This window comes from Grampus griseus (genome assembly GCF_964374135.1).
Source record: "Grampus griseus genome assembly, chromosome: 3".
Classification (NCBI taxonomy): domain Eukaryota; kingdom Metazoa; phylum Chordata; class Mammalia; order Artiodactyla; family Delphinidae; genus Grampus; species Grampus griseus.
The window spans coordinates 156,687,667-156,701,314 of NC_139019.1; the positions used below are offsets into that span (position 1 = coordinate 156,687,667).

The 13,648-nt window shown below is 56.1% G+C and overlaps 1 protein-coding gene across 1 annotated transcript in view; it reads left to right on the forward strand.

Annotated features, from left to right (window-relative positions):
• Positions 1 to 13,648, forward strand: part of LOC309819930 (obscurin-like) — a gene marked incomplete at its 5' end in the record, with an annotated part of 123,301 nt that overhangs the window by 16,751 nt on the left and 92,902 nt on the right. The window contains 16 exons of the mRNA XM_082650365.1: positions 3,563 to 3,838; positions 5,156 to 5,440; positions 5,599 to 5,865; positions 6,024 to 6,296; positions 7,242 to 7,508; positions 7,813 to 8,079; positions 8,506 to 8,618; positions 8,733 to 8,886; positions 9,071 to 9,232; positions 9,330 to 9,434; positions 10,214 to 10,480; positions 10,720 to 10,989; positions 11,111 to 11,377; positions 11,469 to 11,735; positions 11,843 to 12,109; positions 13,144 to 13,416. Coding sequence (XP_082506491.1) covers positions 3,563 to 3,838; positions 5,156 to 5,440; positions 5,599 to 5,865; positions 6,024 to 6,296; positions 7,242 to 7,508; positions 7,813 to 8,079; positions 8,506 to 8,618; positions 8,733 to 8,886; positions 9,071 to 9,232; positions 9,330 to 9,434; positions 10,214 to 10,480; positions 10,720 to 10,989; positions 11,111 to 11,377; positions 11,469 to 11,735; positions 11,843 to 12,109; positions 13,144 to 13,416 — 3,780 coding nt within the window. The remainder of the gene's footprint in view (positions 1 to 3,562; positions 3,839 to 5,155; positions 5,441 to 5,598; positions 5,866 to 6,023; positions 6,297 to 7,241; positions 7,509 to 7,812; positions 8,080 to 8,505; positions 8,619 to 8,732; positions 8,887 to 9,070; positions 9,233 to 9,329; positions 9,435 to 10,213; positions 10,481 to 10,719; positions 10,990 to 11,110; positions 11,378 to 11,468; positions 11,736 to 11,842; positions 12,110 to 13,143; positions 13,417 to 13,648) is intronic.

The following is a 13,648-nucleotide window of genomic DNA, read 5'->3' on the forward strand; positions in this document are numbered from 1 at the left end:
AACTTGAACAGTCTAATAACCTTTTAACTAAATGGAAACATAATAAAAGAATCTTCTCATAGAACAAGATTAAGCTCAGTGGCTCTACTGGCAATTTATATAGAATATTCTGGAAAGAAATTATTCCATATTCATTGAGATTCTTTAAGAGAATGGAAAAGGGATATACATATATTTTTGTATTTTTTTACATCTTTATTGGAGTATAATTGCTTTACAATGGTGTGTTAGTTTCTGCTTTATAACAAAGTGAATCAGTTATACATACACATATGTTCCCATATCTCTTCCCTCTTGCATCTCCCTCCCTCCCACCCTCCCTATCCCACCCCTCTAGGTGGTCACAAAGCACCGAGCTGATCTCCCTGTGCTATGCGGCTGCTTCCCACTAGCTATCTATTTCACATTTGGTAGTGTATATATGTCCATGCCACTCTCTCACTTCGTCCCAGCTTACCCTTCCTGCTTCCAGTGTTCTCAAGTCCATTCTCTAGTAGGTCTGTGTCTTTATTCCTGTCTTACCCCTAGGTTCTTCGTGACATTTTTTTTTCTTAAATTCCATATATATGTGTTAGCATATGGTATTTGTCTTTCTCTTTCTGACTTACTTCACTCTGTATGACAGACTCTAGGTCCATCCACCTCATTACAAATAGCTCAATTTCATTTCTTTTTATGGCTGAGTAATATTCCATGTATATATGTGCCACATCTTCCTTATCCATTCATCTGATGATGGACACTTAGGTTGTTTCCATGTCCTGGCTATTGTAAATAGAGCTGCAATGAACATTTAGGTACATGACTCTTTTTGAATTATGGTTTTCTCAGGGTATATGCCCAGTAGTGGAATTGCTGGGTCATATGGTAGTTCTATTTGTAGTTTTTTAAGGAACCTCCATACTGTTCTCCATAGTGGCTGTACCAATTCACATTCCCACCAGCAGTGCAAGAGTGTTCCCTTTTCTCCACACCCTCTCCAGCATTTATTGTTTCTAGATTTTTTGATGATGGCCATTCTGACTGGTGTGAGATGATGTCTCATTGTAGTTTTGATTTGCATTTCTCTAATGATTAATGATGTTGAGCATTCTTTCATGTGTTTGTTGGCAGTCTGTATATCTTCTTTGGAGAAATGTCTATTTAGGTTTTCTGCCCATTTTTGGATTGGGTTTTTGTTTTTTTGTTATTGAGCTGCATGAGCTGCTTGTAAATTTTGGAGATTAATCCTTTGTCGGTTGCTTCATTTGCAAATATTTTCTCCCATTCTGAGGGTTGTCTTTTGGTCTTGTTTATGGTTTCCTTTGCTGTGCAAAAGCTTTGAAGGGGATATACATATATATATGTATATATGGAGATATACATATATATGGATATATATGGATATGTGTGTGTGTGTGTGTGTGTATATATATATATATATATATATATATATATATATGCTCTTTAACTCATTTTATGTAGCTAGCATATAGCATCGATACCAAAATCTGACAAAGAAAGTATAAAGAATTGAAATTACAGGCCAATCTTTTATGGATGTCAATATCAAAATCCTATACAAAGTATTGGCAAAGTGAGTGGAGCCATGCATGAAAAGCACAATACACTCAGATCTTAATCCAGGAATGCAAGGTGGTTCAACATCAGAACATAAGAAAAATCAATACAATCTATAATGTTAAGAAACTAAAAGAGAAAAAGCATGTTTTTACCTAGAAGAATGCAGAATAAAAATGCTTGATAAATTTTTTACATCCTATTCAGAATAAGAGTTTTATGAAATGTAGTAGCATGTATTCATGTTAATAAACTTCTTAATAAACTAGTAATAAAAGGATAGTTTCTTAATTTGATACAGGGTGCTAAAGAAAACCACAGCAAACATCACACTTATAGGGAAACCTTGAAAGCTTTTCTTTTTAACTGGAGCATTTCAAGTGGCTCCACTATCAGAACTCGTGTCCAACATTGTACAGCCTATAAGGAGGAATATAAAGCAATAAAATTTAGATTAAGTAAAAGTGGACTTCACCGATGATAAGATTATTAACGCAGAAGGTAGAAAAGGAAGAATTTTTAGAGTTAGTAAGGAAGTTAAGGAAGACTGCCACATACGAAATACACAGAAAACGCTTCTATGTTGATGTACTAGCAACAAAGAGTCAGAAAAGGATATTTTAAGACAATTATAATAGCATCAAAAGTATCATGCTTCTAATTCCATGTCTAATAAAATATGTTTAAGGCTTCTGAGGAGGATATTATTAAATACTTTAGGGAGACAGTGCTAAATGAATGGTGGGATATGCATGGAAGACACAAAGATGTCCACTCCTAATCAAAACCCAAAGAAAAGTCCTTTTGTGGGTGTGTCAAAATTGACTAGTTGATTCCAAGAGTCAAGTGGAACCGAAGCACTCATAAAGTGAGAGCATTTCATCTGCAAGATACCAAACTTGTTATAAAGCTACAGTAGTGAAGACAACTGGGTTTCAATGCAGGGATAAATACACAGAACAAAGGAACAGAATAGTGAGCTCTGAAACAGCCCCACACATAACCAGACTCCCCCATCCCTTTTCTGTTTTTTAACTCTGTAGTGCTAGTGTGTGGTATAGAGAAAGGATGGTCTTTTCATAAACTGTGCTAATACCATGTAACTGTATACATATATCTCTATTTTTATATCTATTCCTCTATAATAAAAATGGACATCTCCCTCGCAGCACACACAAACACCAACTCCAGGTGGGTTAGAGACTCCAATGTGAAAGATAAAGCAAGCTCTTAGCAGCTAATATAGATTATTTAATGACCTGAGGGTAATAAAAGATTTCTTAAATAGGATATAAATGCATTAATCACAAGGGACAAATTGACATACTTGCCTGTATTAAAACTAAGAACTATATCAACAGAAGACACATAAAAGATGACAAAACAAGTGACAAAGATGGAGAAGTTATTTACACACCCATAATTCTCAAAGTTCTAACATAAATATATAAAGAGTTCCTGAAAATGAATAAGGAAAAGACAGACAATGCTACTGCTAACTGGGCAAAAGCCTTGCAATGACACTACAGAAGGGCAAACACCAAAAGCCAAAAAGATCAGAAATGGTGCTCCACTCTAAATCATCAGGACCATGCAAAAGAGAGCTCAGGAAGTACAACTACCAGACTGCCAACAGCTGACAACAGCATGGAGCCTCAGGAACTCTCCTGCGCTGTGGGTGGGAACGTGCTCTGCTCAGTTGTGTGGGAAAGACTCTGCATCCTCTAGGAAGGTTGAGGTGTGCATGCCTCCTGATCCCACAGTTCCTTTCCTAGAGGAATATGTGCATGGAAGAAATCTTTCACAAAGTCCCCACCTGGAACAACATGCACAGATCAGTGGTAGAATGTATAGATAAATTGTGGGTACTTGTTGCACAACTAGCCCAGAGCCTGGAGAAGTTTCCAGCCCCCCTTCCCATCTGTCCAGGCCTTTTTTCCCTAGTGCTGCCTTCTTGACTGAGATGGTGTTTTTGCCTCTCTGCATCCCTCCCTGTCCCCAGAGCCTATGGTGGTGTTTGCCAAGGAGCAGCCGGCACGCAGTGAAGTGCAGGCCGTGGCGGGGGCCAGTGCCACGCTGAGCTGCGAGGTGGCCCAGGCCCAGACGGAGGTGACGTGGTACAAGGATGGAAAGAAGCTGAGTTCGAGCTCGAAAGTGCGTGTGGAGGCCACGGGCCGAGGGCGGCGGCTGGTGGTGCAGCAGGCGGGCAAGGCAGACGCCGGGGAGTACAGCTGTGAGGCCGGGGGCCAGAGGGTCTCCTTCCACCTGGATGTCACAGGTGGGTGCCAGGGTTGGGTGTAGAGGCTGAGCACCTGACAAATTGGGGGAAATTAGCACATCTCCAGCAGAGTGGGGGACATGTGTGTGTTGGGCCTGTGCTGGGTTCTCCTCTGATGCAGTCAGCCCCGGGGCGCTGTCCACTGGGAAGGTCCTTGAGTTGTGGGATGCTTGCCATAGCCCCTGGTCCGGGACACTCTTGGCATCTGCTTCCCCAGGTTCCTGCATCTCTCCATCACATCCCCACCTCTCCCAGCATGAAACCTGCCACAGGCTTTCTCAGTCATCTGCAGGCTGCTAAGGCCTGTAGTCTGCTGAAATGGCCATTCTTTGTCTGTCGTTGGCAAGGGGCACTGTTCCCATATTAAGTCTTCGTGGGCAGCTGTGGAGCCCAGTCCTGCTCTGAGGAGCTTCTGGCCTTGGATGCCCCTGCCCCCATTGGGTCTGGAGTCCCCGTCTCTGGCCCTGGGGCCCTGACCGTCCAGATGCATTGAGGTCAGCCCATTGTGTCGGCCTCTGCTCAGATGCCCATCCTATCCTGGGTCTGAGCCAAGCTGGTTTGTTGCCTGCTCCCGTCCCTCCTGGCTGCCGATGACATCACTGGGTTTCAGTGTCCTGAGGTGGCTGACACTGTCCCCGTCCCCAGCTGTGGCCCTTGCCCCCAATCCAGCAGCCAGTGTGGTCCTTCCAAGTGCTCCCCTGGGTCAGCCCTCACAGGGATGCTCTTGGGTCCCCACCCAGGGCCTTCCCCTTCCCCCTTCTCTGCCTTGGCTTTGCCCCCATGCTGGGCTGCTGGAGGCTCTCAGGCTGTTTCATCCCTCTCCGTCTTTGCCTGGTCTCTCCACTCCGCATGGGGGTTCTTCTACCGAGACCGTCCTCCTCTGCCTCCCTTCCTGGCCCTGCTCCCCACTGCTCTTCTGGAATTTTGGCCCAGCCCCCAGGCTGTGTCAGGGTCACTGTGTGCCTTACTTTCCCTGCATTAGCTGCTCATGGGGCCCATCTTCCCTTGGGGGTGGGGGCAGGGATCCTCGACTCTCAGCTTTTGGTGGGACAGAGCTTGTGGCCCCAGGTGGTCCCTCCTGGCTGCCCTGCACTGCCCCTGTGAGCCGGGATGGTGCCTGGCACAGAGTGTGGCCCTGTTGCATTCACTGTCTGGCTTGCTCAGCAGAGAGGCAGCAGTGGAGAGCTGGACCGCCCGGGCACTTTCATTTCAAGTCTTCTCCCACCACGTGGCCTGGAGGGGGGACGGGACCCAGGCCAGGGATGCGAGGGTCTCCCCTCTAATGCTTGTTGGTCACCCCCCGCCCCCGCCCCCCAGAGCCGGAACTTGAGCCCCCGACCCTGGAGAGACCCAGACGCAGGGAACCTCTGGTGGTCAGGGAACACGAGGACATCGTCCTGACAGCCACGCTGGCCGCACCCTCTGTGGCCGCAGTGACTTGGCTCAAGGATGGTGTGGAGATTCGCAGCAGCAAGCGGCACGAGACGGCCAGCCTGGGGGACACCCACACCCTGACCGTGCGTGGCGCGCAGATCCTGGACAGTGCCGTCTACTGCTGCCGCCTGGGCGCAGAGGAGCAGGACTTCCCGGTGCAAGTGGAAGGTGAGTGGGGCCACGGGGAGGCCGTCTGGGAACCCCTTGTTTGCAACGTCCTGGAGTGGAGACTGGGTGAGGCTCAGGGCGCACAACCGGGCAGCTCAGAGCTGGTCCTATGGCCCGAGCCCCACCAGGCTGACGTCCCCTCCCTTCCCCTCCCCCAGAGGTGGCTGCCAAGTTCTGCCGTCCCCTGGAGCCCGTGAGCGGGGAGCTGGGCGGCACAGTGAAGCTGGTCTGCGAGCTGAGCCCGGCACAGGCCCAGGTGGTGTGGCGCCGTGGGAACACGCAACTCCGGGCCGGCAAACGCTTCCAGATGGCGGCTGCGGGACTTCAGCGCTCGCTCACTGTGTCGGACCTGCGGGCGGAAGATGCGGGGGAGTACGTGTGCGAGAGCCGCGACGACCACACCAGCGCCATGCTCACCGTGAGCGGTATGCGGATGCCGGGCACAGGGGCTGGGCCGCCCAGGTGGGTGGGTGGCTTGGCGGAGCATTCCAGGGCTGCTTCCCGAAGAGGTGTCCTTCCGCGGCGTCTGCTAGGTGGGGGCCCCTGCCCCTCCTAACCGCCTCTCAAGTGGAGCTCTTGTCAGCAGTCCCCCGCGTGGTCAAGTTCACGTCTGGGCTGAGCGCAGTGGTTGCGGAGGAGGGCTGCGAGGCCACCTTCCAGTGCGTGGTGACTCCCAGCGACGTGGCGGTGACGTGGTTCCGGGATGACGTCAAACTACAGTCCAGCGAGAAGTTTCTCATATCGCAGAAGGGTGCCAGCCACAGCCTGACTATCCTGGGCCTGGCCCTGGAGGATGCCGGCCAGATCACTGCGGAGGCTGAGGGCATCAAGACCGTGGCTGCCCTCCGGGTCCGAGGTGCGTGTGTGGGGCAGGAAGGACGCACCGGCTCCTCGCAGCAGGCGTCTCCTAATGGGCTGGTCTCAAGGTGGCATCCTGCTGCTGGCCTGTATCCAGCTCATCTGGCTGACTTCAGAGGACACAGGGTTTGTCAGCTGCAGAGAGAAGAGTAGGATCAGACCGAGAGGCCAGGCACCTGCTCTAAAGGGGAGATGGTAAACTCCTGTAGGGCACACCTGGTCGGGGAGTGGGTGGAGGCTCAGACACTCCAGGGAGTCATCCTAGAGGAGACGATCCTTGCTGAGCCCAAAGGATGGCAAGGTGGGAGAGACTGGAGTGGGCAGCCAGTGCAAGCAGATGCAGACGATGGGGGGGCGCTTTGCTCACTGAAGCCAGATTGCATGGGGGAGGGCCAGCACGTTACCTGAGAGTAAGTGGGAGCCGAGCCATCTCAGGTTCTTGAGTAAGGGAGTAACGTGGCCAGATGCGCTTCTGCGGAGATCGTGGCACAGCCCGAGACTGGGAGAGTCACTCTAGCGTTTCTCTTCCTTAATGTGACGCATCCAGGGCCTAGTTAAAGCAGAGACTGTGGTGCAGCCGGCCTGGGAGCTCAGAGTCGGCCTGTCTCAGTGGCTCCCTGTGTCCCAATGCTCCTGGCCACCGGCCACACTTAGGAGTTCCAGGCCCTGGTGGGGGATGGCAGGAGTTTTTCAGAGCAGGGGAGCAGGAGGTGGGAGGGGGACTGGGAAAGGAGAAGCCCCCCTGAAGTGTGGTTTCCTTCCACAAAATTGTGCCTGTGCATGTGTGCAGCTGGGCCCTGAGTATGGCCAAGGCCTTGCCTAGCTTGGAATCAGAATGTGGTGGAGGGCAGCTCTGCTGGCTGGGGGTTGGGGCAGGGTCCCTCTGCCCTGCTTTCCTGAGAGTGGCAGTGGCTGTAATGACCTCCCTCTCCTGTGACTCCAGAGGCCCCAGTGTTGTTCAAAAAAAAGCTGGAGCCACAGACTGTGGAAGAGTGGAGCTCGGTGACCATGGAGGTGGAGCTGACGCGGCCATGGCCGGAGGTCAAGTGGACACGCAACGCCGCGGCCCTGGTGGCAGGCGAGAATGTGGAGATACACGCCGAGGGCTCAAGTCACCGCTTGGTTCTCCGCAGTGTGGGTTTCGCTGACCGTGGTTTCTACGGCTGCGAGACAGCGGACGATAAGACGCAGGCCAAGCTGACTGTGGAAAGTGAGCAGCTAAGGGGGCTTGGCCTAGGGGTTGGGCATCGAGGAGTTGGGGAGGGTAGGGAATCTCCCCCTGGGGGCAGGGCCCTGGAAAAGGGGGAAAAGGGAAAGATGGAGGAAGGGGTGGACCTTCACTTGCAGGGGCCAGGGAGGTGGGGAAGGGAGTGAAGGAGGGGGCAGGCATCCACCTGGAGGGGCAGGCCTCCCCTTCCAGAGCACCTTGAGGCTCCCTGGGGAAGTGATGGGGGCTGGACCGAGGGCCAGGGTCTTGCTACAGTGGCTCATCCTTCCCCTTGTTCGTCCCATAGTGCGCCAGGTCCGGCTTGTGCGGGGCTTGCAGACAGTGGAGGTGCAGGAGCAGGGCACAGCCACAATGGAAGTAGAGCTGTCTCATGCTGATGTGGAGGGCAGCTGGACTCGAGATGGCCTTCGGCTGCAGCCGGGACCCACGTGCCAGCTGGTGGTGCACGGCCCCACCCATATCCTTACGCTGTCTGGGCTGCAGAGGCAGGACAGTGGCCTGGTTTCCTTCAGGGCGGAGGGCGTGCACACATCTGCACGGCTGGTGGTCACTGGTAGGTGGACATAGGTGGGGCGGAACTCACTCCAGAGCACCTGCCCCTGTCCCCAAGGTGGCCCAGGGAGGCAGCTATGGGCAGGGATATGGAATCCTGGAGGAGCGGGGGGCTCATTCCTTCTTTTTTTTTTTTGCGGTACGCGGGCCTCTCACTGTTGTGGCCTCTCCCGTTGCGGAGCATAGGCTCCGGACGCGCAGGCTCAGCGGCCGTGGCTCACGGGCCCAGCCACTCCGCGGCGTGTGGGGTCTTCCCGGACCGGGACACGAACCCGTGTCCCGTCCATCGGCAGGCGGACTGTCAACCACTGCGCCACCAGGGAAGCCTGGGGCTCATTCCGTTAACCAGCTGAATGATTCCAACCAGCTCAGGCCCTGTCCCCGCCCAGAGGCCCTGCTTCTCACCACTCCCGTCCTGTCTTTCCAGAGCTGCCTGTGAAGTTCAGCCGCCCTCTGCAGGACGTGGTGGCCACGGAAAAGGACAAGGTGGTCCTGGACTGTGAGCTCTCACGCCCCAATGTGGATGTGCGCTGGTTGAAGGTGCCTGGGAACTTGGACTCCTCTGCCCCCTCTTACCTCTCACCATGGGTGGGCGGGAATGGGACCACTCTGCTGGGCAGTTCCAGCACTTAACCTGGCCTCGTTCCTCCACAGGACGGTGTGGAGCTGCGGGGGAGCAAGACGGTGGGCATGGGGGCCCAGGGGGCCTGCAGGAGTCTCGTCATTTACCGATGTGAGCTTGGGGACCAGGGCGTGTACGTGTGTGATGCCCACGATGCTCAGAGCTCGGCCTCCCTGAAGGTGCAAGGTGAGGGCTGGGTGGGTGGGTGCAAGCACCTCCTGGCCCCCCACTGCGTCACCCAGCAAGTGCTTGGCCCTCTGGCTCTGCTCTTGCCCCACCCATCCTGTACTCCCTCAGCAAGCTGGGGTGTGGGGTAGCAGTCAGATAGCTCTGCGTGTCAGGATGTAGCAGGGCCTGCTTCTTGCCCCAGGCCGAAATGTCCAGATCGTGAGGCCTCTGGAGGATGTGGAAGTGATGGAGAGGGAGGGTGCCACCTTCTCCTGCGAGGTCTCCCACGATGAGGTGCCTGCCCAGTGGTTCCGGGAGGGCAGCAAGCTTCGGCCCAGTGACAATGTGCGGATCCGCCAGGAAGGTGAGATGAGGACAGTGGGTGGGCTTCAGCAGGGCTTCTCCTCCTTCCCGCCCCCAGGCCACCCCTCCCTTTAGTGCTGAGTGGCCTTTGTTCCCAGGAAGGACATATACTCTCATCTATCGGAGGGTCCTGGTGGAAGATGCAGGGGAAATCAAATTTGTAGCACAACGGGCAGAATCACGAGCCCAGCTCCGAGTAAAAGGTAATGGCGGCTCAGGGCAGGGCATGGGCTGGACAGCGTGTGTGTGAACAAGCGTGTGTACTGAGTCTCACAGGGCTGAAAGGCCAGCTGTCCCTGTCCTGGGGTCCCTCCTGGAATGAGGACAGCAGTGATCCAGGAGGAGGGAAAGAGGGTATTCCCTCCTTGGCAGAAAGAAAGTGGTCTAGGGGAGGCAGCCTTGGGGTCTCCTTCTTTGTGTAAAACGGAGGTACCAATGAATTCTCCTTCCTGGGACTGCAGCAAGTGCTGGAGAGAAAAGGTGTGAGACCCTAGCAGGAAGTAAGCACACAAGGCTTTACCTGGTGGCCTTGATGACAGTCAAAGTGGCTGCGGGGCATGAGGGAGAAAGGGTCTAGAAACAGGTAGGGGGCAGGGGTGTGGGACATTTGGATGCATAAGGTGAGGGCAGGGTGCAAGGGATTCGGGGGCGTGCAGGATGAGGGTGGGGCTGTGTGGCGAGGGGACGGGCGGGGTGGGGGAGTGGGGCAGGCATGCGCGTGATGAGGCCCACTGGACGATAGCGGGTGTGGGTGTGTGCCCAGTGTCCTTGTGGTCAGATGTGAGTAGCGAGTCCCAGACTAGCCCGAGGGCAACGCTCGGCCTAGCTATCTGCTGGCTCTGGTGGGCGGGCCGGCATAGGCTGTTTAGCCTGAGCATGATGTCCCAGTCCGGCCGGTTGGAAGATGCACAGCCACAGCACCCAGCCCTGGGTGTTCGGGGTCACTGTGCACCTGCCCTGACCCTGCTGGGTGTACCCACAGAGCTGCCAGTATCCATCCTACGCCCACTGCGGGACAAGATCGCAATAGAGAAGCACCGCGGTGTGCTCGAGTGCCAGATGTCGAGGGCCAGTGCCCGGGTGCGGTGGTTCAAGGGCAGCGTGGAACTGCAGCCTGGGGCCAAGTATGAGATGGTCAGTGACGGCCTCTACCGCCAGCTAGTCATCAACGCCGTCCAGCCTGAGGACGAGGACACTTACACCTGTGATGCTGGCGACGTTAAGACCAGTGCCCAGTTCTTTGTGGAAGGTTCGGGCAGGGCTGGGTGGGCAGCTGTTCCTTTTTTCCGCCAGGGGAGGTGTTACAGCCTGTGGCACTCAGAGGTGGCCAGGTCTGAGAAGGACCTGACTGGGCGCGTTGGGTCACCCCAGAGAGGAAGTGAGCATGCCTGAGAGGGTTTGTTCCCAGGAAGTAACACCAGCCCTGCAGGAGGGGTGGCTGGTGGTGCTCCCCCGGGACTGCCCCAGTGACTGGCCGCTCGCCCACAGAGAAATCCATCACTATCGTGCGGGGCCTGCAGGATGTGACGGTGATGGAGCCCGCCCCTGCCTGGTTCGAGTGTGAGACCTCCATCCCCTCGGTGCGGCCGCCTAAGTGGCTCCTGGGGAAGACAGTGCTGCAGGCAGGGGCTGACGTGGGAATGGAACAGGAGGGCACGGTGCACCGGCTGACGCTGCGGCGTACCTGCTCCACCATGACCGGGCCGGTGCACTTCACCATTGGCAAATCACGCTCCACCGCCTGCCTGGTCGTCTCAGGTAAAAGTGTGCTGCCTGGCAGGTTGGCTGCAGATGGAGAGCGGGCAGGGCAGGGGCAGGTGTTATGGCCTTGTGGTCTGGCCCACTTTACGCAGTGCTTCCCTCTTTCCTTCCGCCACAGACATTCCCATGGTGCTCACGCGGCCACTAGAGCCCAAGGTGGGGCGCGAGCTGCAGTCGGTAGTCCTGTCCTGTGACTTCAAGCCATCCCCCAAGACCGTGCAGTGGTACAAGGAGGAGACACCCCTGGTGCCATCTGACAAGTTCAAGATGAGGCTGGAGGGCCACATGGCAGAGCTGTGCGTCCTGCGGCTCAGCCCCGCGGATGCTGGTGTCTACCGCTGCCAGGCCGGCAGTGCCCAGAGCAGCGCTGAGGTTACTGTGGAAGGTACAGAGCGAGGGGGCACAGGGCCACCAGAGGGTCTCTAGGGGAGGCGGTGATGGCGGTCGTGCTGAGCTGCCTGGTGTGCTCCTGGCAGTGCGGGAGGTGACGGTGACGCAGCCACTGCAGGACTTGGAGGTCACGGAGGAGGGCTGTGCCTGCTTCTCCTGCGAGCTGTCCCACGAGGACGAGGAGGTGGAGTGGTCGCTCAATGGGACGCCACTGTATAACGACAGCTTACACGAGATTACCCATGAGGGCTGCCGCCACACGCTGGTGCTGAAGCAGGTCCAACGGGCTGACACGGGCACCGTATGCGCCTGCTCGCCCAAGGTTATGGCCTCGGCCCACCTGGAGGTCAAAGGTGAGGTGTCCTTGTGGGGTCTCTGGGGACCCCTGGGATGTGCACCTGGCACCCCGAGGGCCAGAGGTGGCAGCTCGTCCCCTCAGTCGCCCACACCTTCCCTGCAGGGAAGCCGGTGGTGTTCCTGAAGGCGTTGGACGACGTGTCCGTGGAAGAGTGGGGCACGCTGGCCTTGCGGTGCGAGGTCTCTGACCACCAGGCTCGTGTGGTGTGGCGAAAGGATGGCATGGAGTTGGGCCCCAGTGACAAGTATGAATTCCTGTACACAGCGGGCACTCGGGGACTCACGGTGCACAACCTGAGCAGGGACGATGCTGGCCTGTACGCCTGCGATGTGGGCACTGATGAGACCCGTGCCCATGTCAGCGTGCACGGTGCGTGCTGTGGCGGCTCCAGATGGCGGGGCCAGGGCACTGGGGGCGGGGCTCTGGGCCTGGGGGTGCCTCCGCCTGGGGGGCCCACCCAACCCTCCGAGACCAGGGGCTGCTCTGCTGAGCCTGGAGAGGTCAGGGCAGGCTCCTAGGAGGCCCAGGTGCAGGCAGGTGGGCCAGGGATGATGGGCAACAGAGCAAAGCTTGGGAGACCAGACTGGCTCTGCTTGATAGAGTCCCAAGGTGTAAAGGATTCCACAGAGGCTGGAAACATTCGCTCTGCACCAGGGGATGTGTACAGGCAGGCACAGGGGCCACAGAGGGGCGGTCAGGAGAGCCTCCTGGAGTGGGCGAGTGGGAGAGCCCGAGATGTCAGGCAGGGGGTGCCCCAGTAGGGCTCCCAGGCCGTGGCACAGCCTGGTGAAGGTGGCTGTGGGCAGGCCACAGACTTTTCACATGCTCCTGCCAATCGGGGCCTGGTTCCCCAACTATAGGGTGGATGCCTGACGTCCTGGGTACATCACTGTCCTGGCTCCACTCCCGTAGTCCTGCTCTCTCTTGTGTGCATGGCAGGCCTGCTGCCCTGTGATCCCGTGGCTGGTCCCTGATGGTCTGGCCAGTGTTTGATGAGACAGGAAAGGGACAGGAAAGGGAGGGCGGTGTGGTGAGTTTGTCCTAGAGCTGGATTGCCTGTTCATTTGGGGTGCCTGTTCTTCTTCTGGAGCATAGAAGCTGGTGACACCTGTGTGCGGCGCTTATTCTCTCCACATTGTTCCATAGCAAATGTGAAGGCGGCCACCCTGGTCATAATGCATAGCTATCAGCCATCCAAACACCAAGGTGTGGACAGCTGGAGGCGAAGAGGACATTCACTGAGAGGGGCAGCAGGCCCTCTGGGAGTGGGGTTGGGGACGGTGGGCTGGTCTTGTCCCTCCTGGGGTGTGGACTGGGGCTGCTACAGGCTTGACGGTGCCTGTCTCGAGGGGCAGACTTCCGTGGGCCTGGCTGGCGTGACGGCTGTCTCCTCTGGCCCACAGACCTGCACGTGGGCATCACCAAGAAGCTGAAGACAGTGGAGGTGACGGAGGGCGAGAGCTGCAGCTTTGAGTGCGTCCTGTCCCATGAGAACACTAGCGATGTTGCTGTGTGGATGGTTGGTGGGAAAACGGTGGGCAGCTCTGGCCGCTTCCGGGCCACACGCCAGGGCCGCAAGTATACGCTGGCCGTCCGAGATGCTCTGCTGAGTGACGCCGGGGAGGTGGTCTTCTCTGTGCGGGGCCTCACCTCCAAGGCCTCGCTCATCATCAGAGGTGGGTGATGGCGGCAGTGGGAACCGACTGGCCGGGGCAGGTTGGGGGTCTGTCTCTAGGGGCTGGTTTGGGAGCTGCTGAGCCTGGGCCCTCCCCAGGCAGCCTGGAGCAGGGGCCTTGGGCTTGGAAGCCGGAAGGGGGTGCCTCTGGGGACTGTCTCCCCAGCCCCTGGTTGGCACCTGAAGGCATCTGTCAGAGTACCGGGGGCTTCTGGTCATCCAGGGGGCTTCCT